Source organism: Neomonachus schauinslandi, chromosome 10 (genome assembly GCF_002201575.2).
Source record: "Neomonachus schauinslandi chromosome 10, ASM220157v2, whole genome shotgun sequence".
NCBI classification, from domain to species: Eukaryota; Metazoa; Chordata; class Mammalia; order Carnivora; family Phocidae; genus Neomonachus; species Neomonachus schauinslandi.
The window spans coordinates 72,069,049-72,096,480 of NC_058412.1; the positions used below are offsets into that span (position 1 = coordinate 72,069,049).

General features: G+C 57.1%; 1 protein-coding gene across 1 annotated transcript in view; it reads right to left on the reverse strand.

Annotated features, from left to right (window-relative positions):
• Positions 1–9,415: 9,415 nt before the first annotated feature.
• TTC7A (tetratricopeptide repeat domain 7A) overlaps positions 9,416–27,432 on the reverse strand; it is a 117,498-nt gene continuing 99,481 nt past the window's right edge. The window contains exons 19-20 of the mRNA XM_044918903.1: positions 23,352–23,554; positions 9,416–11,630 (exon numbers count right to left, since the gene is read on the reverse strand). Of these exons, the coding sequence (XP_044774838.1) occupies positions 11,409–11,630; positions 23,352–23,554 (425 nt within the window). The 3' untranslated portion in view covers positions 9,416–11,408. The remainder of the gene's footprint in view (positions 11,631–23,351; positions 23,555–27,432) is intronic.

Consider the following 27,432-nt stretch of genomic DNA (forward strand, 5'->3'; position numbering starts at 1 on the left):
TCCCCGCCGAGCAGGGAGCCCCTCATGGGGCCCAATCCCAGGACCCCAGGATCATGACCCGAGCTGAAGGCAGATGCCCAATGGACTGAGCCACCCAGGTGCCCCTATTTTGTTGTATTTTAAAAAGGGAACCATGCCCCCATCTCTCTTCCCTAGCCTTACATAATTATAAGCCTTATAAAAGGGGTGTTGGAGGCAAGAAAAGGAAGGTTGTCATCTCAGTGAATTTATTCAAGTTTCTCATTTGTTGGTGAAACTCCCCATGTTGTGTTCTTTCAGAATAGAGAAGAGCTACTTGGAAGATCAGACATGTCTCAGGGGTGGTGGCTGATCTTGTCTCACTTTGATCAGAAGATGGCTGCAGGGCAGCTAGTTCCAAATTTTATTCTCCAATTGGGTCAGAGTCCCCTGCAGGGTCAGAAAGTAACAGTGGGCAGTTCTGAGAGGGGGTTTTCTCTAGGAAGCGGTGGCTCAGGTTGCCCCTGGTGCTCAGGGAAGCAGTTGGTTCTAGAAAGCGAGAGGCAAGAGGTGGTCATGTCTGTCTGGGGGCTCATGGATGGAAAGTGAGAGGAACCTCTCATACCAGCAAGAGGTGTAAGTATGTAGGGGTACCTCCCTGACAAGAGTGGGAGCCAGGGGCTGCCTCGGTCTCCCCACTGCTTCTCTCTCAAGCCTGTTTCTGTTCCCTTGGAGGGCCAACCTTTGCTGCCTCTTCACATGTATAGGACCTATGTGGCTACCTCAGCCCCTCCACAGTCATTTCCTGAGCCAACACCCTGAAAGAATGTCAGCAGCCCCTCTTGGTTCCAGGATCTGGTTCCCAGGGGAGAGACTCCAGGTGGCCAGCTTGGATCAGGGGTCTGCCCCTGGGCCCTTCTGCTGTGGCCAAGAGGGTCGGGGACCCTTGGTGTGGACACAGCTGAGGGGCCCAGCTGTGTGGAGTGTGTGTAATTGGGGTGGAGGGCAGTTCTTTGGATTCTAGAAGGGAATGAAGACCCTTTGAGAATAAGGAAGGGAGGAGGTCTTTGCCCACCTGCAGGAAGGGGGTTGGAGAGGCTTACAGAGACTTCCCCTGGAGGTAAAACCACTGGAGAACATTCTGCAGGGCCATCTGGACCCCCTTGTGTTTCTTTTCCATTCGCCAAGCTTTGCCTTTGGCTCCCGTGACTGTCTTTCTGGAGCTGGGGCTACCTCAGCCATCTGCCTGTAAAGCAACACTCACCCTCCTTTGTGATTCTAGATGATAAGACAGTGACTCTGCCCTGGGATATTAGCAGAGGGGCTGATGGGAGCAAGGTGGTGGGAAAGGCAATGTTTTACTTCTTTGGTGTATTCCAGTATTTTTTACAGTATTTCCTACAAGGAGGCAGAGGCTTTCCCAAAGAGACTAGAGGAATTCTGGATGGCTTTTTCCTGCCACAAGCCCAAAACTGAGACAGTATCTGAAGAGCAGGGCCTCCTTCTGTTCTTTCCAAGATGGAGAGACTGGACAGACCTGGGTTGACTTTGAGCTTGAGCTCTGAGATTGGGATATTCACACCTAGAAACGAGGGCTGTTGTGTGCATCAAATGACATTTCCAGAAGGGCTTAGAAAAGCCCTAGAGCGCCGCAGATGGAAGGGACCGTGGTGTCTATCCTAAGCCCCTCGTCCCTCCCCCATCGACTGCTGTGACACGGCTTCTCGAGGCCCCTGTCCTGGCTTGCCTGACCATTCTCTGTTCCTCTCCCCTCCCACCAACCCACCCGCAACTGCCCTCTGAATTTGGCTTCAGCCAGAGGGCATGGCTCTTCGTGGCTGCAAATATCTTCTGCTGTTTCCATGTGAAATTCTCTCTCCATTAAGTCAGAGCATGTCAGAAGTCACAGCACTGGTGGGGACAGCTTGTCCTCCTCTGTCTGCTCTCTTTCCCTTATTCCTCAACCGCACTGCTCTGTGAACCTACAGGGGACACCTTACAGACCTGGAGGCCAAGGGCCACAGGTTGCTTGGGAGCCAGGCCCCGCCTCCAGCACCATCTCTCACCTGCCTCATGCCGCTGACCTCTGCACCACAGAGCCGCCTGGACTCGGGGCCCCAGGCCTGGATTGTTTTGAAAGCCCTGTTCTCTTGAAAACATAGTTCAAAATCTTTAAGTTCAGAATCAGTGGTTCTAAGCTGCATTTTAGAATCCCCTGGGGAACTTTAAAAAAAATCCTGGTGCTGGGCAGCTCCCAGACAGATCACATGGAACTCTCTGGGGGTAGGACTTAGGCCCAGTATTTTTTTTTAAATACTTCGCCCCTCGGCCCCCCTGCCAACCCCAGGTGACTCTGATGAGCGGCCGAAGTTGAGGACTACCGCTCAGATGGTATGAAGGCACCATCACCAGTAACTCTGTGTCGGGCAAGGGTAGTCTTCCCAGCCCTAGAGCTTTAAGAGGAAGAGATTGACCCATATTAGCATCTGGCTGAGGCCTGAGGGAAGAGGATGGCACAGGGCTGGTCATTCTGGGAGAAGCTAGTACCTAGAGTGTCATTAGGTAGAGCTTGTTCTGGGTAGAAAGGAGCACAGGAGCCTTGAACCCAGGCACCTCTCACCAGCCTGACTCTCGGAGGGGCTCCTCACACACCTTTTGTTTTGGCCAAGGGCAAGGCTGCAGGCGTGCAGAGCCTGTGGGGCCCAAAGGGCGGGGTTTGGGCTCTAGATTCAGGACCGCAGGGGCTGGGTGGGCTTGTGGGGACCAGTGCCAGAGACGCAGAGCCTGGTCCGGCTTACCTGCAGCCTCCCCAGAGAAGAGACGACCCGGATGGCAGGAGGAGCCAAGTCTGCACCCGTGGAGGCCGGGAGGTTGGGGGTGGTGAGTTAGCAAGGGAGGGGAGAGAGCTGAGACACAGAAGTTGGGAAGGAGGGGTAGCCAGAGATAGGGGAGGCGCAGGGGGCGGACACGAGGAGAATCGTCTCCCAGTGGGTGCTTCTCGTGGCCTTGTTAACCATACCCTTGGGCAAATCAGTGCCAGGGAAAAGGTGTTACCCTTCGGGAGAGCTGTAGGGGCTCAGAGAGGCCCAACCAGCAGCCGGGGAGGTAGCAACGTGGCTGCTTTGGGTGGGAATGTGGCTTAGTCCCTGAGAACTGTAGGCAGGACGGTGGGCTCAGGGCCACTGACGCTGCATCTCTGGTCAGCAGAGCGGGCTAGGCAGGGACAGGAGGCAGGGATTGACCAGGCATTCCATTCAATTCACCCCGGTGGAACTGAGAGGCCCGGGATGGGGGCAGGGTGGGACAGCAAGGCAGTGTGCTGAGAGATGTTTGGGTCACAGATGGAGCTCAGGCTGGCCATTGCTCCCTCGTCCTTTTTCTGAAGTCCCAGAGCTCAGAGGTTCTGCCTGGCAACTGAGGGCCATCAAGGAGAAAGGAAGACGCTGGAGATTCCCGTGTTCAACAGGGCTGGAGGGGACACTTGGAAACATGCCAGGCAGGCTCACGCCTGTTGAGGCTTCGAATCCCCACCCCCTCCTGGGCTGGGCATGGGAGCTGGACCGCACAGTACCCCTGAGCCCATGTGCCCAACCCTGGGCCTGGGGGAGCCTTCACCAAACTGTTTAGTTTCCTGTGCCTTTTCCCATAGACTTTGTTGCTTCAAACAACACAGACTTACTGTCTTATGGTTCTGGAGGTGAGACGTCTCCACATCAGTCTCACTGGGCTCAAGTCAGGGTGTTGGCAAGGTTGGTTCCCTTCAGAGGAAGCTCTGGGGGAAAATCTGTGTCCTTGTCTTTTTTAGCTTCTAGAGACCACCCACCTTCCTTTGCTCATGGCTTCTTCCTCAAATTTTACTCCAAACTCCCGTTCCCAGCACACCTACTCCTGACTCTGACCCTCCTGCTTTCCTCTCGTAAGGATCCCTGTGATTGTATCAGATTCACCTGGATAATCCAGAAAATCTCCCCTTCTCAGGATCCTTAACTTAATCATGTTTGCAAAGTCCCTTTGCCACGTAGGAGAATAGGGTACCTGGCTGGCTCAGTCCGTAGAGCATGGGGCTCTTGATCTTGGGGTTGTGAATTCAAGCCCCACGTTGGGTGTAGGGATTACTTAAATAAATAAACGTAAAGAAAATCTTAAAAAAAAAAAAAACATGTAGAACATATTCCCAGGTTCTGGGGATTAGGACACAGACACCTTTGTGGGGGATATTATTCATACCTTCACACCATCTGTCTAACCTGTAGCTGGGATAAGGAGTGAGGCATCCTTCTGCCAGAAATACTCCCCGCACCCCACCCTTGGTGTGCTAACTCCAAGCACCCTCTCCCATCTTCCTGAGGCTGGTTGGGTGCCCTCTCGTAAATGCCCCGGCAGTTCCCAAATACTGGCCTGAGGCCAACGTTGGACTGTGGGCTCCTACTGGGGCATCAGTGAATTTCCCAGTGCCTGGAACAGCGTTAACACATAGTAGATGCTCACTGAATACTACATGTGCTCCAAGATACACAATTATCCTTTAGGAAACGGACAAGTTTTGCATAAAATGTTATGGAAGTTCCTTTGATTATTTTGGACCACAAAGAATTATTTAGCGAATGGCTGTTAGCCTGAATAACCTTAGATGTTGCTGGTGTTGGGTGCTGACAGAAATCATCTGATGAAGTAAGTTTTTAAAAAGAGGAGGTAAAGAAATTGAGTACTGATTTAGAAGTCCTTCCTGGAGGTATGATCACAAGGTTGCAGGTGTTAGACGTTATAAACAAGCTCTTGCTAGATCACTTAAGAGGTAATTGTGTTAAAAGTTGCACTATGAGGGGCGCCTGGGTGGCTTGGTCGTTAGGTGTCTGCCTTCGGCTCAGGTCATGATCCCGGGGTCCTGGGATCGAGCCCCGCATCGGGCTCCCTGCTCTACTCCCCCTGCTTGTGTTCCCTCTCTCGCTGTCTCTCTCTGTCAAATAAATAAATAAAATCTTAAAAAAAAAGTTGCATTATGGGAAGTGGGGTTGGGCAGAGGGGGTAGTCTCCCCTAGTGTTTTACAGAAGGTACTTCTAGCTCCAGATAAAATTTCCAGTGGCCACATTATTCCAGGATTTTAAAAGCGCCCTCTTATTATTGTTTTAATTCTAGTATAATGTACAGTGTTATGTTAGTTTCAGGTATAGTAAAAGTACCCTGTCTTAAATAACTTATGTGGAAATGAAAATGAAGCTTCTGGAAAACTGTGTCCAATGACCCACGTATCTACAGTGTAGGTGAAGATCCTAATGGTGAAGATGCATATTTCTATGCTAATTTATAGAGTAGGATTAAATACACGTGTAACTTTATTAAGAAGATAAAATGGATTGGGCCCAACTGCAGGCCCTTGAGCAGCCATAGGAGACTCAGGAGGCCTGTGGCCCTTTGCGGAGCCCCTGCCTTAGCCACCCCCAGGATAAAGCGCTGGGATGGCATGGGGGTCGGGTGAGAGGGAAGGCTGTCAGCCTGTGGGTGGGGACAAGGTGGCCTTGCTCTGCATTTGTACCCCAAGCCTCCCAGGGGCAGGAGAGCCTCCCTAGAGCCCAGCTGGTCCCGTTCATGAGGGCACGAGTAGGTGCAGCCGAGGCCAAGTGTGGGGGATGCAGGGGCTGCACTCAGGAAGAAGAATCCACTGGGCCTGTGCTTGCCTGGGTGTTCTGACAAAGTGTACGGGTCCCCTAAGAGGATGGTGGGAGGTGGGTAGTGGGGAAGGAGGGAGAGATACTTCGGGAAGGTGTGGGAATTGGGTCCTGAAGAATGAGGGACATGGAGTGAGCCCCAACAGGAATTCGGGGAAGAGGCCCTTCAGGGGTGGATCTTTGAGGCCACAGGAAACCTGGCAGAGGCATAGGAGGAAGAAAAAGGAGGAGAAAGAAAGAGAGCAAGGCCCCAGGAGAGTGCTACTCCCAGCTGAGAAGAGGAGCTGTCTGGATGCAGGACGGTGCCCTGGCCCCAGCCCAGCCTCCGTGGGCACACCCCCAGCTTACACTGGGCCAGGCCCCTGAAGCCCCTGCACTCTTGGCGGGGTGCTCTCAGGGTGGAGGGGGGAGTGTGAGCCGTATGGGAGGCCACCACCCACAGCCACTGAGCCCTGGGCCTTGTTGGGGGGTGGGGTAGTGAGCTGTAAGCCCCTGGGCAGAAGACAAAAGTGCGAGGGAACCCAGAACCCAAGAGGTTCTTGACCTCTTCCTCTGGGCCCCGGGCCGAAGCAATTGAGATTACAGTTACAGATGGGGAGTCTTGACCTCAGAGTCAGGCTGCAAGGGCTAGAAAGGTTGCTCTGGAGAGAACGGAGCTCTAGGGCCTCCACCGTCTTTTGGCCCCTCGGAGAGGGGGCGTCTCTCTTCTTTTAATCTGAGAGCTCTGTTTTTGCGGAGATTCATCTGCTCCTAACTTCCTGCCCTTAGCAACCTGCTGCCCTCCTTTCCGTCTGCCCCACGGCTTCTGCTCTTTCCAGCTTCTGCTCCATCACCGGCTGCTTCCCCCGTCCTCGGTGCCACACTCCTGCCGCAGAGGCCAGACCCTCGGCGGCCTTTAGCAATGTCACTGTCACGAAAGGCAAAGAGAGGCGAAACGAAATGAAAGAGACAGGACAACCAAGTGGAGTGCGTGCTCCGGGGCTGGAGGAAAGCAGCGCCAAAGAACACGAGCGACCAACTGGCCTATGCACGGGACAGGGGGTAAAATAGCGGGTCAGCATTAAATCTCATTTGTTAACCGTGTTGTGCTTCCCTAAGACAATGACCTTTGTTCTTTGCAAACACACTGAAGTATTAAGGGGTAGAGGGGCATGATTTAAGCAACCTATGCTCAGACGGTTCAGAAAAAAAAAATAACAATACATGTTTTTAAAAGAAGTCCCCAAGTGGGGGCGCCTGGGTGGCTTCAGTCGTTAAGCGTCTGCCTTCGGCTCGGGTCATGATCCCGGGGTCCTGGGATCGAGTCTCGCATTGGGCTTCCTGCTCGGTGGGGAGCCTGCTTCTCCCTCCCCCTCTATCTACCCTTCCCCCCTGCTCTCATGTTCTCTCTCTCCCTCTCTCAAATAAATAAAATCTTAAAAAAAAAAGTCCACAATGACAGTTAAGGGAGGAAGAGAATAAGAGGGGGAGAGAGTGAGAGAGAACGGGAGAACGGTGACAGCACCAGTCTGGGGGGCCCCCTGCCGTGTCCCAGGCTGTGGGCCCGTCCACAGACGACGAGCCTGGGTGGTGGAGCCCACCCATGATCCCGTCAGCCGGCAGGCAGGGCAGTGGCGTCACAGGGCCCAACACACAGCTCCTGTGGTGAGCCTGTCATGTTTCCGGGCTGCCTGGCATCTTCTGAGCCCCCCTGCTAGCTGGGGACCTTCCAGCCTCTTGAGTGACCTTCACTTAAGGCATGTCCTCTACGGCCGCAGCTCTGAGCATCACCCATTTCCTCCTCACCGAAGCCAGGGCCCAGGCCTCCAGCCAGTGGGGTGTCGCTGCGGCACCCCCGGACCTGTGTGTTGCCCCCCAGTGATGCGCGTTCCGTGCACCGCAGAGGGGCCAGGGCGCTGCCGCGGGGACGGGCACTTCCGGTGGCTCTCTGCACAGCCAGCGAGCGGGCGCTGTGCCGGGTCCTCGGGGTTGGGGGAGCGGTGGCCAGCGCGCGGGCTGTCCCCCAGGACCTAGGTTCTCAGGCACCGTGACCTCTCCACCTTTCATGGGGACCAAGCCCACCTGCCAGGGCTGTTGACTACCAAAGGGGCAACGTGACAAGCGTGCACATTGTGGAGCGCAGGCAGAACACTGCTAACGGCTGCCCCGTCCACGCTAAGAGATGAGCCAGTTCGCGGGAGAGCTGTGCCTTGGAGCCCGTGCTGGCTGCTGATTTCCGTCCGAGAAGCCAGATTGCGCTGCTTTGGCCCCAGGTCCATGCCCTGCAGCTACTGCTCTCGGGCCCTGGAAGCTCCCCCTTGTCTCTCTCCTGGAGCTACCTCCAGTGGTCTCTGTCCTTTGTAACTGTTAAGAGTCTGATAAAAACTCTGAGGAGTTTCTGGCCGGGGACAGACCGTATACTGTCTCCATCACTGCCTTCCTGGCCTCCACATCCTTCAGATCAGTATCATGGGGGCTGGTCCCACAGGTTGCTTGTGTGTGAGGCCCCCTGATTATGGGCTGGCAGCGTGGGCTGGGGGGGGGGGGGGGGTGGTTCGTTTAGCTGGAAGCTTCCCAAGGCCCAGAAATATTTGCATGGTGATGACATCTGAGCGCCCAGTGGGGGAGCAAATGCAACAATGAGCACTTTGGTATCAGAAAGGAGTCTGGGTGTTGGTGGCTGAGATTCCATTCATATTTATGCCTGTAGATAAACACTATTAATACTGAAGGGCTGTGTCCTAGAGCGTGCCGGGGGTGCTGGAGGTCCATGGGGGCAACAGAGCAACCCCGAGTCTTGTCCCCAGACCCCAGCCCTTGTTCCGGCACCATGGATCGGACACGGGGTGTGTGAACAAGGGGTGTCCGCAGACGGGAACTGGGGGTCAGGAAACGCCTGGGTCTCCCCTACTGCCTGACTCTCCAACGTCTGACCGAGGTCAGCTCGTGTCTGGAGGAGGAAGGCCTCCCCCTCCCTTCCTCCATTCTCGTCTTTGTAGGGTGAGCACACCAGCTGACACCACCTATGGCCTCAGGCAGTCTTTGTCAGGGCAAGGGTCCTTGAGCTGGGGGTAAGGGTGAGAAAGAAGTAATGTGATACTAAGTGTTAAATCACTACAGACTGTGTTTTCCTAAAGCATCACAGTAAAAGGGAAGCTGGGCCCCCACCAGCTCCAAAAACGGCCCTTCCTCCCTGGAACAGCAAGGGCATCCCCCCAAGAATAGGGCTGAGGGTGGGGGTGGAGGCGGCCAGACCCCCAAGAGGCCGTGGGAGTGGGAAGTTCTTGCGGGGGGCCAGGCCAAGCCCTCGGGGAAGCCTCTAGAGCAGCTCTTTTCCAAGTGGGTGGGGCTGCAGCTCTGGGGGGTGCACCCGATGATCCCTTGGGGCACAAGAAGAAAACAGAGCTGCTATGCACACTTCAGTCATCCTTCAAACTTGTGATGCCTGTTTATATGATATGGAGTAGACTGGAATGGGTGTGACCTGTTTTGGGAGCATAGTGGTGTGGACTTCCCAGCGAGGCGGCTGATCAGGATGCAGGTGGCGGGCATCCTCACCACGCAGCTCCCCCCGCCGCCTCCTTCCGCCCGCCTCTGGGCTTCAGCACCTGCCTAACCCTCTCTGCTCCCCCCTGCTCCCACCAGTCTGTTCCTGGGCCCCTCCCCCCTTTCTCCTCCCCACCCCTCCCCACTTGTGGGGCCTGCCCCAGTGACTTCTCAGGCCTCTCTTCCTGCAACACTCCCTCTTCACTAGGCGCTGAAGGCCTGTTCTGGGGTACCTGTTGGAGGAAATGAACACGCCGTATTCCTTCCAAGGGTCTCTTTATTCAAGGCCTTTATTTCAAACTGGCCACAACTTGGCCCAACCCTCTGAGGCTTCCTCCAGCCGAACGCGTTCGGTGCCTGTCCTCTTACAAATAACTGACTACCAATCTTTGGGCACCCCGACGCAAATCAACAGCATTTGCTTTTCTCGTTTAGTTTTTTTCTAACAGAATTTCAGAATAAAAATAGATCTTTATCATATATCTCTATTTATACACACACACATCGAGGCAGAGATCCTTCAACCAAGCGGTGAAGGATCTGGTGTCATCTGCAGTGTCCCTTGCGATGTGGGAAGGCCAGGAGGGGGCAGGCCCTCTCTGGGAGGCACCCGGGGGTGCGCAGTGCTGAGCCAGTGTGGCCGAGGAGGGTGGGTCTCCAACAGCCCCTTCTCCCTGAGGAGCAGACTGGGCAATGATGAGCCAAGGCAGCCCTCATCCAGTCTTTCTGCACACCTTAAGATGAGAGAGACGTACCAGATGGAGCTTTAAAACTAAAACCCAAAGTGCAGATAAAAAAGGAATTCCCTGATAAGGCCCCCCACTGGGGGGTGGGGGTGGAATAACTTCTTGGGGAGAATTCCAAGAGCATCATGCAGCAGGGCTAGGGGAACCATCAGGGAAGATATCCACCCACCAGCCCCAGGTCCCCTGCTGACAGGGATCTGCTCTGTCCCCTCCACTGATCTCCAACCACAGTCCCCACTGGGCCTCAGGCAAGGGGGGGGGGGAACCAAATGGCCAGTAGTGGAAATGGGCTGTGGGTGCTGAGAGGTACTGGGGTCAGTCCCAGAGACTGCCCATCTGCATATTATTAGCCCCAGAGGGTCCTGCATTGTACCCATTGCCCAGAAACATAAGGCCTGAAGGAGTATGTTGATGCAAAGTCTGAGGTTGATGCAAGGTCCTGCTGCCATGTTTGTATCCTAGGGTCTACAGCCTCGGGCCTAAGGAGGCCGCTTGGGCTGGCGCATAGTTCCAGAAAGATGAGCATGGCAGAAATGAGAGGGGAGTTAGGGCCGGTGCTCAGTGCCCCTGGCCAGGCACCAGAGGCCCCAAAGGCACTTGGCAGCAGAGAGGAAGAGCAGTGGGGTCCAATTGGTCTCATGGGGCAAAGAGGGGCATCCTCCAATAGCCCAAACCTGGGAGAGGGACCCAGAGATCCTATCCTTTTCCCACCTGCCAGCAGAATCTTCAAGCCCTGACTGGCCGGGGCAAGACCTGAGAGTTATCCAAAACCCTGTCCTGACACTGGGGCTGAGACCAGGGCCCTGGAGCTTCCCGGGCACAGAGGCACAGATAGAGGTGAAGTTCAGCTGTGAGGCTCTCCCACCCGCGCTCTCAGGGAACAAGTGTGGTCACCAAGACTTTAAGTCACTTGGGGTTCAAGCAGACTGGCTCCCGAGGCACTGAGTTAGGAACTGGGGAAAACCCTCTTGACCTAGACAGAGAGCAGTTTGTGGGGTTCATCTTTGTGGTGTTGGAGAACAGGGAGCTGAAGTCCGAGGCTAACACCAGTGCAAAGTCACTGGGAAATCCAGGATCGGGGATGTGGAGGGCGGCAGGCACAACATGGGAACTTCTAGACAGTGGGGGGTGGTACCTAGGAGACTCAGACCCTCATTGCACATTGAGATGATGCATGGACACTCTGGGGGAGATGCTCCCACGCTGGTGTGGCTTCCCAGCCACTTCCTTACTCAGAAACGCCACCAGGGCTGAGTCCCAAGGAGCAAGGGATTTGCTTTCGATGCAAATCTGGTCCACCCAGCTCCAGATGAGCAGCTCCCAGCGGGCCCTGGAGGTAAAGCAGGGCTGCAGTCGGGGAGGCGAGGAGAACTAGGGCTGCAGCCTGCAGAAGTGTTCCCTAGAAATGTATTTCCCTGAGGCCCCACACCTCCCTGCTGCCTGCCTGCGTCCGCCCCCACCCCCCAGACCCCCTAGGGCGGCTCCCTCCCACCCTGCCCCTGCAGTGCGAGGTCACAGCTCTCTGGGGATGATGGAGAAGGGCAGCACCGGGCTGCTGGCCTCCAGCTCCAGGGCAGTGAGGAAGCAGTCGACGGCAGCCTCGCTGTGGCCCTGGGCCTGCAGCACCTCGCCCAGGCCCTGCCAGGCCTCGTGGCAGGTGCTCTGCCTCTCCACGGCGTCCCGCAGCACCTTCTGCGCCAGACTCTTGTGGCCCAGGCGACTCAGCATCAGACCCTGGGGAGCAAGCACAGGGCGAGGTTAGTGAGGGCGTCCTGGCCATCAGGGCGAAAGAGCTCAGACTGGCAGCCTCGGGAACCGTCAAGTGACTGTTCCTGTTACTCATGCACATCGTGCCTGGCCCCGCCCTAGCCCCGCTTCCAGCCCAGCCTCCCGGGCCCGGATCACCCCCCTCGTGGGAGCTCTGTCCCTCCCAGCCCCGAGGATGGGCTTTCAAGTCAGCAGACCTGGCTTTGTGCCTCCCCATTACAGCTGGGGATCCTGGCAAGTTACATCTCCCTGGCCTTCCGTTTCCTCAGCTCTGAGTGGGAAAGACCGCAGTACCCGCTGCTGGGGCTGTCAAGCTGGCGGGAGTCAGTACCTGGCAAGCCCCTGAACAGTGTCTGGCCCGTGCGAGCTCCCAGTCAGCGGGTCCGTTACCCTGAGGCCTGGCTGCTGCACCGAGGGGCTACCCCCCGCCCCAGGCGTGTGGAGGAATGAGCGCCCTGGCTTCAGGCTCTACAACCTTAAGCTTATGGGTGGGTGGGGGCAGCTCCTTGGCGGCATCAAGCAGTGGTCTTCCTGGGGACATCTGGGTCCTGGGACCTACTGCCCATCCCAGGCTGGCCTGGCCGGTGAGGGGCACGGGAGGGCGGGTGCTGGGTAGAAGGACAGGCTCTGGTGAGATGGGTCAGGGGTGGCTAAGAAGCTTGGTGTTGCTGTTTGCCTTCAACAGCCCTGCTGGCAGAGACAGGAAGTGACAGGAATCGTCCCGAAAGTTTGGGAAGTGAAACTGGTACAATGTCCCTTCTATGTCCTCTTCCACTCATACTGGGAAGGGTGCAGGGAGGTGGGAGGACAGGGTGGTGAGTGTGTGTGGGGGGGTTACCAGGACCCCCCTTCGGCCTCCAGTCCCAGAAAGGCTGCTTTGCTCCATCCCACTGATCTGTGTTCCAGCCCTCAAATGAGGCACGGGATGGCAGCACGGCTGGGGGGGCCTCCTCTCATTCACAGATCTGAGGTAAAGCCTAACGCCAGCTTCCTGGACAGGCGGGGGCTGGGGTGGGGGAGAGGAGCCGCCTTCTGTGTGCCTGGAGCCCCCTCTCGGGTGCCCGCCCACTGATGGCCATGTACATTTTTAGCTGGAACATTTTCCTCCTCACCACGCTCCTCAGAGTTAGGCCCTCTGTTGCTATGGAGACCCACCGGGGAAGATGCACATGCCTGATTTCATACAGTCCTCTGAGAGCTAGGCAAGAGGGAGAGATGGTGCTCGGGAAGCCCGAGGCAAAGCCTCTCCCTCTCCGGAGGTGCTGACCGGTGGTCCTGTGGCCGCGGGGCAGGAAAGGAAGGGGGGGCTGGATTCATAGTGCCTCTTCAACCCAGGGCGCCACACGGATGGGGTGGAGGACAGGGGAGCTGTGGCGGGGCCGCCCGGGACCAGAGGGCAGTGCCTGGGCTGGCCAGCAGGGCCCCGGGCCAAGCTGTGCTGCCTGCATGGCCTGGGAGCTGGACCCCGAGCAGCTCCCGATGGAACAGGGTCCCCAGGGAGGAGGGAAGGCAGGGGAGACGACAGGCCGCCAGACACCAAAATTAAGCACCAAAAATGGAAGGTTTGTGCCCTGTGAGTGCTGCCCATGAAGGAGCAAGAGAGGACAGATGGGGAAGGCCAGCGGGGCCTCCCAGCCAGGGGGCGGGGCTGCAGTGGGGTTTCCACACTCCGTTTTCTAGATTGAGCTTCCACAGGAGATCTTGTTTGAAAAGAGGGCTCTCCCGCTAAAAAGGAGTTCGAAAACCCCTGCTCTCCAGCAGTGTGTGGGTGTTTGGGAAGGGGCCAGATGTGGCGGAACAGGGTGTGTGTGTGTGTGTGTGTGTGTGTCTCACGCTCTGCTGGTTTTACTCTCAGGAAGGTTTGCAGCAGGCTCCTCCGCATGTTTCATGTAGAGAAAAAAGCCAGGGCGCTCCACAGCCAGAAGACCTAGGCTGGGCTGGATTCCCAGCTTTACCACTGACAAGTGCACCGACCATGGGCCAGTGGCCCATTTTCTCTGAGCTGTGGTTTCCTCGTCTGTAAACCAGGGAACAGAATGGTACTTCCTGGTAGGCAATTGTGAAGAGTCTGCAAGGATCAATTTGAAATCATGTAGGCAGGGCGCACGGTGGGCAGACAGCAAAGGGTTAGGATGAGCAGAGGGTCCTGTCGGAGTGAGGAGCAGGGGGTGATTTCTCTAGAGGGCAAGGCTCTCTGGGGCGAAGACTGGGGACTGGGGTGGGGTTAGCTCACGTCCCCCATACCCTGGGGTGCTGACCTCAGAGCCTGAAAGGAGACACCGGACTGGGGTCAGGCTGGGGCCCCGAGGCCCAGGGCCTGTAATAGGATCTGCTGCCACCTGCCTGAGACACCAGTCTGTTCGTGTTTGGTAGCAACTCGGAGCTGTTTGCTGCCTGACAACTGGGCAGGGCCTGCCTCAGGAAGACAGGTCTCACCTGCTCTGCCCCCTGCCTGGCGCTGTGCCAAGGGCCCGCCATCACCCCCCTGGCACCCCCACCTCAGCTGCCCAGAGAATAGGTCTCCAGGGAGATGGTGGGAACACTGTTCTATCCAAATGTCCCCGATGACTCTTCCCCACTCTGGCCAGGGGGCACCCTGAGCCAAGAGAAACCAGACCTGCTGGTGGGTAACTCAGCCTCGGACCCTCACCTGGGAGATGCCATAGCCAGGCGGCTACCCGCAGCTGTTGGAAAGGAATGTGTGAGTTGCTTATGGCCGTTGAGCAATGCACCTTTGAGAGGGGGCCAAGGTTACGACCACTCAGGGAGGGCAGGGCTATGGGGGGAAGGCCCCAGAAATTCCCAACTTCATCCATTCCTCCTTCCCTCCCTTCCTGGATCTGGCCTCATCTCAACTACCCAAGACCCTGCTCCTCCAGGAAGCCTCCGAGGATAGCACCTCCTGGCCATGCCATCACCTTGAGGTTGTGCTTCATTACTGGTGGGCTCTGGCATGCGGCCCATCCTAGGCTGAGAGGGACAGGGTCTGTGGCTTTAGCCTGCTAGGTTATTCCCCACAGGACAGCAGCACAACAGGGCTCAGGTGGGAGGGTCCTGGGTTCTGAGCCAGGGTCACCAGAGGCACTTAGGTGTGCATGCTTACCGACCTGCTTAGGGCCACAGGACAGGCAGCCTGAGGGGCCCTCTGAGGGGGACCCTCCCTGTTGGAAGACAAGGTTCTCTGCTGGGGTACAAAGGCTGCAGCCTGGGATGGGGATGAAGGAGAAGAAAAGTCCCTCCACCCCTTCCTTTTTCAGAATTGCTACTGCACACCATCTCACGTCATTAATTCAGGGCCTGACGCTGTCCTCCAGAGGGGAGGGGCAGCAGAAAGGTCCCGGCTGTGTATGTCTTTTTCTTCTTCTGGAGAGCGGGGAGGCCTGCCCTGGGAAGCAGCCCCTAGCACTGGGCCAGCTGAGAGCTCCCTCCCAGTCCCTACCCTCAAGTATTTATAGAAGTTATTTTGGGAATTTTCTTTCTGAGCTCAAGGCACATTCCTGGGATTCTGTAGCAGCCTTTCCAGCTGGGAAGCAGGGAATCAGCTGGAGGCTGCTGGAGCCTCCTGGTCCCAAGAGCCGTCTGCCTGGGGACCCTGGGGCTGCAGGGAGGAGCCTGGGGTGGGGCCACCTCTGAGGCTGCTCCCTTCACCCACCCTGAGGCTGACACACCCTGCGGGGGAGGCCCTCATTCCAGCCCGAGCTCAGGAGCTCAGGCCCGCTCGGGGTGCCAGGTTCTCCCAGGTGTTAGCCTCAACCTGTCCAAGCAGACTGGGAATGAGGCGTCTCTCCAGGCTGAGGACGGAGCCCGCAGATCACCACATCCCTCCTGGAGCTGGGGCAGCTCCAAGGCCCCAGACCTACTTCCCTTTTGGGAGAAGGGGCACAAATCCTTCTAGACCCCACCCAACACCTGGTCGACAGGCTCTGAGGGGGTCTGCTGAGGGGGCTGACAGCCTCGCTTAGAGCCCAACAAGGTGGGGGCTTCTGGGGCAGCAGAGGTGACCGTGCTCATGTGGCAGAACCCATTCCGCCCTTCGTGCTCCTGCCTACCCCTGCACCCCTCAGGGAGAGGTCGAACGCCAGTGGGTCCCTCGGCTGTAGTGGGAGTTGTGTGTCTTCAGAGGGCCATGGACAGACTCAAAGGTAAACACTGGCTTGAGGAGAAAGCATGTCACCTCCTGGGGGGCTCTGCCTTTTCTCCTCCCACATTCTGGGCTAGTTTCAGGTTCTGGGCCTCTGGAGGCTCTGCCCACTCTTGAGCACAGCTAGGCCCTCAGGGCTAGGTCGGGAACCTGGACTTTGGGTGCTCCAAGTGAACACCTGTGATGGGCAGTGAGAGGGGGCGCCGTCGCAGAAGCTCCCCTCTCTGGGCAGGCGGCAGAGCTGAGGGGAGGGGGCTGTTGGCCTACTGGACAAGGGGAAGGCTGGACCCTGCTGCACCCTCCACACATGGGGAGTCTTTCAGACCATTGATTTTGGAGCTAAATTAAGCCAACAGTGATGGGGGAAACAAAGGCAGAAGAAAAATTATGAAAGTTCCTTACCACCTACAGCCCACTGACAAGTCCTTGAAACAGTCAGGGACATTTCTCTAGGGACTCAACTGCCTTGATGTTGACACTTTGCTAAGGGCAAAAGGCAATCCTAGTCAGACCCCTTCCTTCCAGGATGCTGTAAGCCTACTTTAACATATAAAAATTCCTTTGGAAACTTCTTTATCTCTGACCCCCAAGATACATGTTGGCAATCATCCCCCCAAACATAAGGCCCACCGATATACATCTGAAGGGTCTTACGACTCAGGTTTTATTAGATGGTAATAAATGACCTTTTCCCAAAAATAGCTAGCCCCTCAAGGTCCTGGAAACCTTGCTTCCAAAATTCCTTAGAGACTTGTGCTATTCCAAACCCCCTCCCAACTTGAACGTATATAATGGGCCACTCCTCGTGATCCCAGTGCATCTCTTTCTGCCCACGGTTCTGTCCCCGTGCTTTAATAAAACCACCTTTTTGCACCAAAGACATCTCAAGAATTCTTTCTTGGCCATCGGCTTCAAACCCTAACGTTTTTCCTACATCAACAGTGCTTAACTATTGTTCTGATCAGAGTCTATGACAGGGGGCTTCCCTTCCACTTCCTCATCAGGGTTGCTGAGGACTTCAGGAGCCCACACTTAAGCCCAAGGCTTCCGGAAAGTGCTGAGCCAAGGGAACCCACCTTCACCTTCTCAAAGGTCTCTGAGCCTGGGCTGAGGGCGCGCAGTGTGGGCTGGGGGCTGTGCCAGCCCACGAATGAGATGGGTAGGCAGGGGCGCGAACCCCGGTGAGGCCCCTGCTGGGGGACGTGCCCCACACAGTGAGCCTCCAGAACTCCCTTCTCCCTCCCGCTCCACTCCACTTTTCCACCGGGGAATGCGGTCCTCAGGCACGACTGGGGTTGGGATGAGGGAGAGAACTCACGATAAAACCACAGCACGAAGAGGCCAAATGGCCAACAAGACGTTCCTACTGAAATTTCCTGCCAAACAGAGCAATGTTCCCCATCTACTGGAGCTGGTGGGGCAGGCGCAGATTCTGTGGGTGGGGTGGGGTGGGGTGGGGGTGGGTGGGGGGGCGGGCGCAGATTCTGTGGGGGGGGGGGGTGTGTGTGTGTGTGTGTGTGTGTGTGTGTGTGTGTGTGTGTAAAGGACTCAGGGTTCCTGCATGGACAGCACAAGGCTTCTGGGCCTTCCCTGTTCCTTCAGGCTGCCTGTAGCCTCTAAGCCACCTGCCATAGCTCAGGAAGCCAACAAGGGAGAGGCCTAGAGCAGGTGGGGTGTCCTAGACCCCGAAGCATCAGGCCCCAGGAACCAGAAACCCTGCAGTTCTGTGTGCTTGCTGGCCGCATCCTGCATCAGGGAACCTTCAGAGGGCCGGGCACTGGGTTTCACTCTTCAGCTGCTCAGGACACATTTCCTCCTTCAAGTCAGGAAGTGGAGGCTGAAGCAGCCTGGCCCGATAGAGGCCAGAGTGGAAGGCCGAGCAGGGCCTCCCCAGAACCTGGCCTTTCCTGCTCCTCTTCCCCAGCACCCTTGGGTCCCCAGCAGGCCCCGTCCGCTGAAGAGACCAGCCGCGAAATGGCTCTCGCCCTTACCTCAGACTCCGGCCTACTGAGCAGGCTTCTCCCGCTCTCAGCTAAGGTCAGCGTGGCCTTGCACTGTGGATACTCTTGTCCCAGCCACAGGGCACTTGGGGCTGGTGTCCTGCACATCTCTGCCTTGGCCAGAGGCGCCTGATGGGCTCAGTGAGGACCGAGAGGCTCCACTACAGTGACTCTCTGGGGCTTGGCTCTGGGCCTCTACTTCCCTCTGCAAACCAACAGCGTCCGAATCTGGCCTGGGAGCCATGTTTCAGCATGGAAAAGGCAAAAGTAACCGCAACTACCGGGCCATTAACTTACAGAATTAGTTAACCTAATTCTAACAGGAGACCTAGGGGTTCGGCATTGTGATTACCGTTTTCCAGATGAGGACACTGAGGTGCCAAGAGGTTGAGGAACTTGGTCATGGTGGAGCAGTGAGTATAGGCAAAGTGGGGCTCAAGTCCAGGTCAGTGAGACTCAAAGGCTGTGCTCCCATCTCCAGACGCAAGCTGGCTCTGATACTGGGGCTTAAAAACCATCCTGGCCAACCCGCTCCAGGTGCAACCTACAGGCAGCTCTGAGGCCCCTGGTCCCTGCCCAGCACCCCCTTCCTCCCTTCTCAGTACCCTGCCGGCAGCCCAAGGAAATGTGGACCAATGACCCCTGCCCCACAGCAGCGAGGTGGGGCATCCTGGTCAAAGGCAGAGCTCAGGCTTTGGCCATCTGCCACCAAGTCTTCCACATGAATGGTGACAAAAATGCCGGATGTTGATTTATCTTTTCACAGTGCTTAGGTCATCTGAGCACTAAAATCCTCCCTTGGAGGTCACAAGGGCCTAAATTATTATCCCCGTTAGACAGAAGCGAAAACGGAGCCAGTGAGGGGAAGTAATCTCCCAGAGCCCCCGGAACACGAGGGCTGGTTGGGCTGGCTGTCTGTCTCAGGTGTGTCATGTCTCCAGTCCAGTCCTGCCCTCCAGGATTGGGGATGGGGCTGGCGGGAGCTCTGTGCAACCAGACTTCACCTGTTCGGCCTTAGAGAGCAGAGCCCTGGTCCTGGCTGACTCAGGCCCCACCTTAGGGAGGGGCAGGGATGGTGGTGGGCCGCTTCTGGGACATGGGGGATGCTGTGGCAAGCCCCAGCCTGAGGAAAGAGGGACCAGAGGTTCTGGGGCCAGAACTTGGGGCCAAATGGGGCCGGCCACATGCTATGGCCATGCCCCTGATCCCCCAAACCCACTTGAAAAACAGGACAGCAAGCTCCACACTGGGAGTGAGAGGGAGTGAGTGCAGGGGACTAATTCACTGCCACACTCTCATCAGGGCAAGAGATGACAGAAGCGCTGTCTTCCTATCTTTCCAGGAGCATCTGGACAAAGAAGAGGCTGGGTCATGAGGCCAGGACTGCTTCAGGAATTACATCACAGGAGCCAAAGTTCATTTAGGGCAGTTTCCCTCTGCGGCTAGGGGCCTGGGGAGCAAAGGGTTCTGGGGAGACGGGGCAACAAAAGCCTGGAACTCTGTCCCGAGAAGAAAGCATGACCACGGGCAGGGGCCAGCGAGGAGCCGGGAGGCCTGGCCAGAGAGGTGCCAGGAAACCCCAGAGCCTGTGGCTGGGAGAGCGGGGTGGGGTGCCGCCCACAAACGCAGGGGGCAGGGAGGCAGCGTGCCTGTCCACTCACAGCCGAGGCCCTCGGGTGGTGTCCTGCAGGGAGACAGGCTGCATCAATACATCCGCACTCCTGGCTCTGCCAAGGGGCGGCAGAGAGAATGGCCGGTCTGTGGCCAGGGCTAATGACCCTCCCACCATTAAAGTGAGGTGACCTCACAGCCTTCTTGGGAGGGCTCTCGGTAACTTGACCATTCCATTAGTCGCTCCTGGCTTCCTTGCCTTGCCCAGGCATCCCTGTTCCCTCGGAGATGCAGAGCCTCCCAGGAGGTGGCAGGGCAGAGACAGGCTCAGAGGGAGAAAGGGTGCAGACTGCCTTGGATTCCTCTCCACCAAGCCCACGGAGCCTTCTCTGAGGAACAGTGTCACCTGGGGGCCAACTCCTCTGCTGATCTTGGGAAGATCTGCTTCCTTTCTCCTGCTTCCTCAGGTCAAGCAAGGGAAGTTCAGGTTTCCCCTTCTTAACGAGATGCTTTTGCCCGTAAATTCAGGGCTGAACACCCAGGCTGAGTGAGTAGGCTTTTTGGCTACCTGGAAGGGAGGCCAAGATAGAGCTGGCAAAGACTGTCGGGACCTGCTCCTGCGGGACTTGCTCCTGAGATTTTGCTGGGAATTTCCATCTGCAGAGAGCATGGCTTTTTCTTTCTGCCTCTGGCAGCCTCCTGAAGCGAGCTGGCCATCTGTGAGCCCCGCGGAGGAGGCAGCCCGCAGGGCCAGGGCACTGGTGGGGCAAGGCTAAGCCGCTGTCTTCGTCCCGCCTGCTGGGTGGGAAAGCCTGAGCTGAGCCCAGGATGGGGCGTGAACCATGGAAATGCCTCCCATCCCAGCCAGGGCAGGGGGGCAGCAGGACGGGGAGAGCAGAGAACCCGCTTCTGGGCCAAAGTTCATTTTCTTAGAAACGCCTGAACCCTGCCTCCTAAGAGCAGTAGCCAATACTCCCCAAGGCTTTCTCTGGCCTGTCCCCACATCGCCTGTCCCATGCGCATGGCCCCAGGGAGAGGCTGTGAGGCCGGCCTCCCGGTGTTTGATGATCCTGCCCTCAGGACTGTAAGGCTGAAGCCAGCACCCACACGGCTCACCGAGGGATCCAGAGCTCTCCCAGCCCAGGCTGTCGGTGGCTGTGCCCTCAGGGGAGGGGCGCCTCTCCTCTCCTTGCACCGATCAGAGGCTGACGTCCTCATGGAACCACGGTGGTGTGGCAAGGCCAGGATGTCCTCCTTGGGAACCTGCCTTGGCAACGACTGCACTGGTTGGGGGAGGCAGATACCAGTTCCCCTCCATGTTCCTTTCTCTGGATAATTCTCCGAGGATGCGCCAACCTCCAGAGTTCATAAAGGCTGAGACAACGGATGTGTCTCTCCCATTCTCTACTATTTTTACAATGAAACCCTTACATAAAGGCCAAGTTGACTTCCACCGCCAGACAGTGGCTCCCCTCATGTGCCATGGTGAAAAAGATCCCAAGGTCACACCTGTGCTCAGTGAGAAAAAAGTGCTGTGATTGATTAGCAATGTCTGTCCCGGGTGAGGGACTGGAGAGCAAGGGCGTACATGCTGTTTTGCCTTCTCTGACATTACACGGCAGACCTCTGGAAGCACTGTCACATGCGTCACCTCCTGTGATTAGCCCTGGTCTAGGAACAACGAAGATTATTATTCATCTGCTGAAGGAGACATCAGGAACGTGGAAGTTACGTGTGTCTTCTCCTAAATCACCCGAGTGAATGAGAGCCAGAGCCAGGATGAGATCCCAGGTGTCCTGAGGCTGAAGCCGGCCCAGGGAAGACACTTACATCAGGGAATGCTGGAGATCAACATGCCAAAGTGTTCCTGTGTCTTTGGGGAAAGAGTGCTTCGTGAATCTTCTCCAGGCTTGAAATCTGCCATTCTTCATGCGTATGTGTAGGCTGCTGGCAGAACAGAGCCTGTGGAAAGCGAACGGGCTACCCACGCCACAGCCGACTGCCCCTCTGCTTGCCTGTAACTTTAACAGTGGGCAGGCCTGGCTCTGACTTGCTTTTGTTTCATCACCTCAGCCGGGCACCCCGGGAAGAGAAAAGGGGCCATTTCAGAAACATCTGGAGGGAGCCACTCTGGGCTGCTATTCGGTTACCATGGAAAAACCCGCCTTTGGAACCGGCTTCAGGAAAATAGCTACAAACAATAATAAGCATAAATGAAAAATGGTACACTGTTACCTCAAAATCGTACCTGTTACTGGACTTCATCGGGTTTTAGGGACTGAGACGGCGGGCTCTGATCCGCGAGCGCAGGGGAAGGCAGACATCGCTGCCTGGCCACAGGCCTAACGACATAGCCCACATCCTCCCTCCCACCACCCTCATCAGGTTTCTGGATGTGACCTCCAGGGAGGCATTTATCACACGAGCTAATGTCTGAATTACGGGAGGAAGGAGGATGTGCTTGCAAAAAAACAAACATTTGCTGAGCAGACTGCAAGGCAACACACAGCCATGTGGAGGGGAACGCGGGCCAGGGTGTGACGTCACCGCGTGGGCTGTCTTCAGCTGACGCGGAACATTCACATGGGCCGGAGGTAGAAATCCTTTAAGAAATCAGGCAGCAGGAATAGTAGCTGAGCGGGGAGTCTCTAATCTGTTTTCAGGGGTTCTTGGGGTTGGGAATGACCTTATAAAGATGACCTGGCCCAGCTCCTCCCCCAAGTGGGATTTCCATTCTCTTGGCGACGTCCTCACCAGACAACTCCTGAGTCTGTACTTGTCCTATTCTGAGAGCTGTACTGTTCCTGACACTGAGCGGAAATCGAACTCCCTATGGCTTCTCCTCGAGAAGGAATCAGACCCCTTTTGGCAATGATAACCCTGCAGCCATCTGGAATCATTCTGCCCCCTCAGTGCTCTGCATGTGGCCAATGTCGGTGACGTCCTCATGGGTGCTCCCCTCAGGGAGCGCTCATGGCAGGGGGCGGGGGCGTCTGAGGTGGGACCTGCACCCTGACAGGGGAAGACCGTGTCGCTAATGGGGTGCTCCTAAATTATACTTCAAAAATCACTGTGTCCACGCAGGCCTGTACACTTTCCGAGCATTACGTTTATCCTGATGAGCTGCTCTCTGAAAGCAGTGAAGGAAGAAATAAATAAATAAAAGTAGCTAAGGAAGTAAGGGAAAAACGGTTATCTCGCCAGTCTACTATACCAGCTGTCAGAGCAGGTATTCAGTAAATGGTTCCTGCACCAGAGAATCCCCATTGCACAGATAAGTCAAACCGAGGTTCAGAGAAGGGGGCCGACTTGCTCACGATCACCGAGAAAGAGAATGGCAAGGCCAAGCCAAGAACACCAGCATCCCGCTCCCAGCCTCCAGACCTTCCACAGAAAGTCACCGAGCTCTGGGCACCCAAGTCCTGAGTGCCACGTCCCAGGACTGGCGCTGCTGGGTCCTCTTACCCACCCCCACCAGGGGCCATTTTCCATGTGTGCTCAAGTCAGGCCTGACATGACAGCCCAGCCCATGACATCCCCTGAATGCCACCAAAGAGGCACGGAGCTCCTCCGAAGTGGGAGAGGTAGCCCAGTGAGCATGGAGGGCCCGGGGACTCCCAGAAAGCAGAGCATTTTGCCTAGAGTGTCCAGGGCAAGGATCTGATGAGGAATCCCTTTGGGGTTCCGCTGCTTTACAGAAGCTTAGAGCAAAAGGGAAGTCACAAAGAATATCAACCCATCCTAGATTTTTTCATCAACTCAGGCAGGCTCTGATTGAAGGGGAATGGCCTGCCTCGACAAGCCAGTTGTCTCTCCCAGCAGAGCAGGGAGGAGGCCACCTCCCCGCCAGACACCAGGGCACACGCAGTGGAGGGGGTGGGGGAGGGAGAGGAGGAGGGCCCTGAGGCCTTTTTCGGGGGCCAGGGGCTGACTCACCAGGCTATGCATGATGCGCACGCCGTCGGGGTTCACCGTGAGCGCCTCCTTGTACAGCTGCTTGGCCTCCTCCAAACTGCCCTTCATCTCGGCTAGCTGGCCCCGCATGTAGAGTACCGAGTGCGAGGTGGGGAAGAGGCCCGCCGCCTCCTGGATGCAGAAACCCGCTTCCTTGAGGTGTCGCTGCTCCATGAACAGCTCAGCTGCGAAACCAGAAGGACAGTGGGAGGTGAGAGTGGTAGGAAAAGTCAGAGGCAGAGGCCCCCTCCCCGCATCCGACCATCAGACCCCAGAGCTGGAGGGTCTCAGGTGATGGGAACCATCCCTGGAGTCACGGCATGGGCCCCGCTGGTTCCGGGCTGTGGGGGCAACAGCGGGTAATGGTTTCCAAGTGCCCGCTCGGCGTCAGGCACCGTGCTACCCGCTCCACACAGCCGTGTCCGCTGACATTCCCGAAAGCCAGCACACCAAGCACTTTTATTACCCTGCTTCAGGGAGGGGGTCAGTGGGCACAGAGACAATAGGGAAGTTGCCTAAGGCCACAGGGAGAGTCAGTTGTGGGCCCGGGGTTGGCATCAGGCTGACTTCCAAGCCCGGCAGTGGGGGCACGGGTGGTATCCATAAAGGTCAGGTGGCTTTCTGCAGTGTCCCCCCACCTGACGACCGTGAGGCTGGGAGTGGGGGATGGAGGCTGATCAGGATGAGGCAGGCGTGCGCTCCCAAACAGCCCACACTCCTGGAGACGGACAGTGGGCCAAGGCCTGCTTCTGCCAAGTGTCTTCTCTCATTTACTCCTCCCAGCAGGTGCTCTCAGGGCTCTGCACTAACAAACCAAGCTGGGGGTGGGGTGGGGTGGGGATCCTCACTCCAGTCCCTCCATAGAAAGAGGCAAGGCAGCGCTGGACTCCCAGCGCAGCTCCAGCCTCCCTCCGAAGCCCAGGGCTTTCTGCTGCACCGGGAGAATGAGGGATGCCCATGCCTCTCACCAACAAGCTGGAAAGACCTGTCCCACAACCAGTTTGCCTTCTTCCCCCAGATCAATGGGGCCATCTTCGATCCCAGGCCAGCCCACGTAAGGGCACATCTCAGATCCGCGCTGCACAGGTACACGCCCACAGCAGGCACTTTTTTGAAACAGGCTGGCTGGGCTGGCAGCTCGGCCTCATGGCCCACTCAGCCTTCCTCTGGTGGCAACCCTGGGCTCGGCTGCCCCTCTGGGGGCTGGTGCCCGTGCACAGATGGGAGCACAGAAGGGCACGCAGAGCCTGGCTTGTGACTCTGCCAAGAGCTGTTCCTAGCACTGGCCAAGGGCTGAGGTCACACTAATTCAGGTGAGGTCTAGGGCGGGTGGGTAACAGACATCCCAAAAGAAGCTCCCAGAAAGAAGTGGAAAGCCAGACCCAGGCACCACGTCTTCCTGTTCCGACAAGCAGCAGGAAGGAAGCCTAAGGCCTTGACTACAGCACACGGCACTTGGGGCAGTCAGCATGAATGTTGCCTAAGGTTCATTGTGTAATCAAGTAGCTTGCCCCATCCTATAATACTACAGAGGCCTTTGAGCAAGGGAACTCTTTTTCTCTGGTGGAGATGAGAATTTGGAAGAATTAAGTAAACACAGAGGAGCCAGGCCCCCATGATCAGGCCAGAGAGAAATGCAGGCTCTTGTCCCCGTAGACAGCCTGAGCGGCACAGTCCCAAGGCAGAAAGCACGGGAGGCCAGGAAGGGTGGGCTTTGAGCCAGGGCCTTGCAGGGAGGGCTGGCCCGAGCTCAGGGGTTTGTGTAGCTCGGCCTAGGACCTCCTCTGCTCTGCTGTTGTTTCCTTCTGGAGCTGCTGCCTGGGGCTCTGAGCAGGCTGCCTTCATAACTGAGGGTCCAGTGTGCAACTATTAAGTACTGACCATGTGCCTGGTCCTCCCAGGAGAAAGAGTGGAGGTGGGGAGAGGTGGGACAGCTGAGCAACCAAACTGCTGGAGTGAGCCAAGGCAATGGAGTGACACGTGCCAATTCCGAAGGGGTCAGGTCAGCTGTGCTGGTGTGGTCAGGGAAGTCTTCCTGGAGGAGGCAACATTTGAGCTGGGGCCTGAAGGTGCAGGGGCAGCTGGACTGACAGAGAGAAGGGAGGCTGTGCCAACCCAGAGGGCTGGGCTCCACCGTGACCGAACTCCCCAGGGTCACCGGAGGCGAGGGGAGAAGCAGAAGGAAGTGTGTGGTGTGAGTGTTGGGGCAGGGAGGACGCTTCCTCTACCACCAGGAGCTCAGCTCAGAGGCTAGGCCCTCCACTCCCCTGGCCCTTGCCCAGCAGGCCTGCCCCAGCTCCGGCCCACCTGCCGGCCTGCTCCTACCGTGGCTCATTAAGCTGTTTACAACTTGCCGGTTTGTCTTCTGAGTCTCTGTCTCTGGAGGCTGTTTCTGGCCTCTCCCTTGGGGACTCCTCACAGTGCCTTCATATCAACAGATTTCAATTATAGGGATCCCCACCTCCCTCTTTCCTCGGGGCCCTGGGCCTTGTTGGGCTGGCCACACACCAGAGAACATGCCCGGAAAAATAGGTAGGGCTGCTCTGGTCTGATGGACTTCATTACCAGTTAGGCAGGAAACCAGATGACACAGAACAGAGCCAGAGAAGTGAGGTCTCCTGAGGGCTCCTGGCCGCCTTGCACAGTCCCGGGCATGCTCGGCCTCCAGGGCGGGGCCCCTGACCTACAGCTGGGCCCACAGGTCTGGGGGCTGCAGTGCACCCCTTCTTCCTAGCCTCACCGTCCCTGGGCAATTATTTTACCAAACATGGTGCTCCCCAGACAGCAAGCCTCGTCTACAGCAGGAGCCCCGCATGTGGCACCGTGCCTGTCCACTACCCCGATTTCTAGACCTCCCAGTCTTGACTGCTGGGGCCCCCAGGTACCCACCCATCCCGGCCTCCTCTCCGGCCAGGGCTGGAGGCCTGCTCCCTGTTACCGGACTTTGCTTGAATTCTCACAGCCTGGGCCACCACCCCGGCAAACAGACCTTGCTGTCCCCAGTGTCGAGGGCCCCTCTCCCATCCCCTCAGCGCCTTCTCTCTCCCTCCATCCCGATTTCCCCACTTCTCTCATCTTCTGTCTGCCTACCCGTGACCTCCCCTCCTGCCTCTGTGTCTCAGCTTTTCTCGCTCTTCCGTCCATCTCTCTCCACCCGCCCCCCTCTGCGCTTCTCTCGGCAAGCTCCAAATGGAAAACATCTGTTCCCTGGAGCTTTGCAACAGTCCCTTTTATTATTTTTTTCTGAGGCATCCTGATCTAACCCTGCACCCAGAGCCAGTTCCAGTCTTTCTGCCAGAGCCAGGCCCCACCCCACCCCCAGGTTGGGGGATGAACTCACTCTTCATGGGCTATTTGCACACCCTCTTGGCAGGGAGGACCTTGCTCCGGGGGCTCCTCCTGAGCTGAGGGGCAGGATGAGGGAGGGCCCAGGGTCAGGTCTACCATCTTTCAGGGGCCTCCCCACGTGAGAGGTGCTTCCTAGAGACCCTCCATGAGACCTCAGAAAGGAGGGGCACCCAGGCTAAAAGCAGAGACACCTCAGGGAGAAGCTCAGGAAAGAAGTTAAGGTTAGGCCCTTAGCTAGCCTTGAACCCCAGAGGGGATCACCAGAACTGCCCCCTAAAGGACACAAGCGTCCTCCCCATGGAGCAGACCTTCAGGACATACGGACACCCAGAATAAAGGAGAAGGAAGAGAGGCGGACAAGGAAGGAGTGAGAGAGGCGGCCAGGGAACCAAGAGAATAACAGAGAATCAGAAGGTCTAAAGGCATTCTGCAGGTGGTCTGAGACCCCCCACCCTAGGGACCCAGAGAGGGGCCCGATTTTCCCCAGGCCACAAGGGAGTCAAGGCTGCAGGGCCTGCGCTCGCGACTTCCCGTCCCCGAGTGCTCTCCTCAGTGACTCGGCAGCTGGGAGCAGGGAGTGCCGGCAGAGGAGGGAAGAAGAAAAAGCCGGAGCAAGGGAAGAGGGGACGTGGGAAGAAGGCACAGAAGGCAGGAGGGAGAAGGGTGGGGAGTTGGGACAGAGGGGAGCGTGAGGAAAGATAAAGAAAGGGATGAG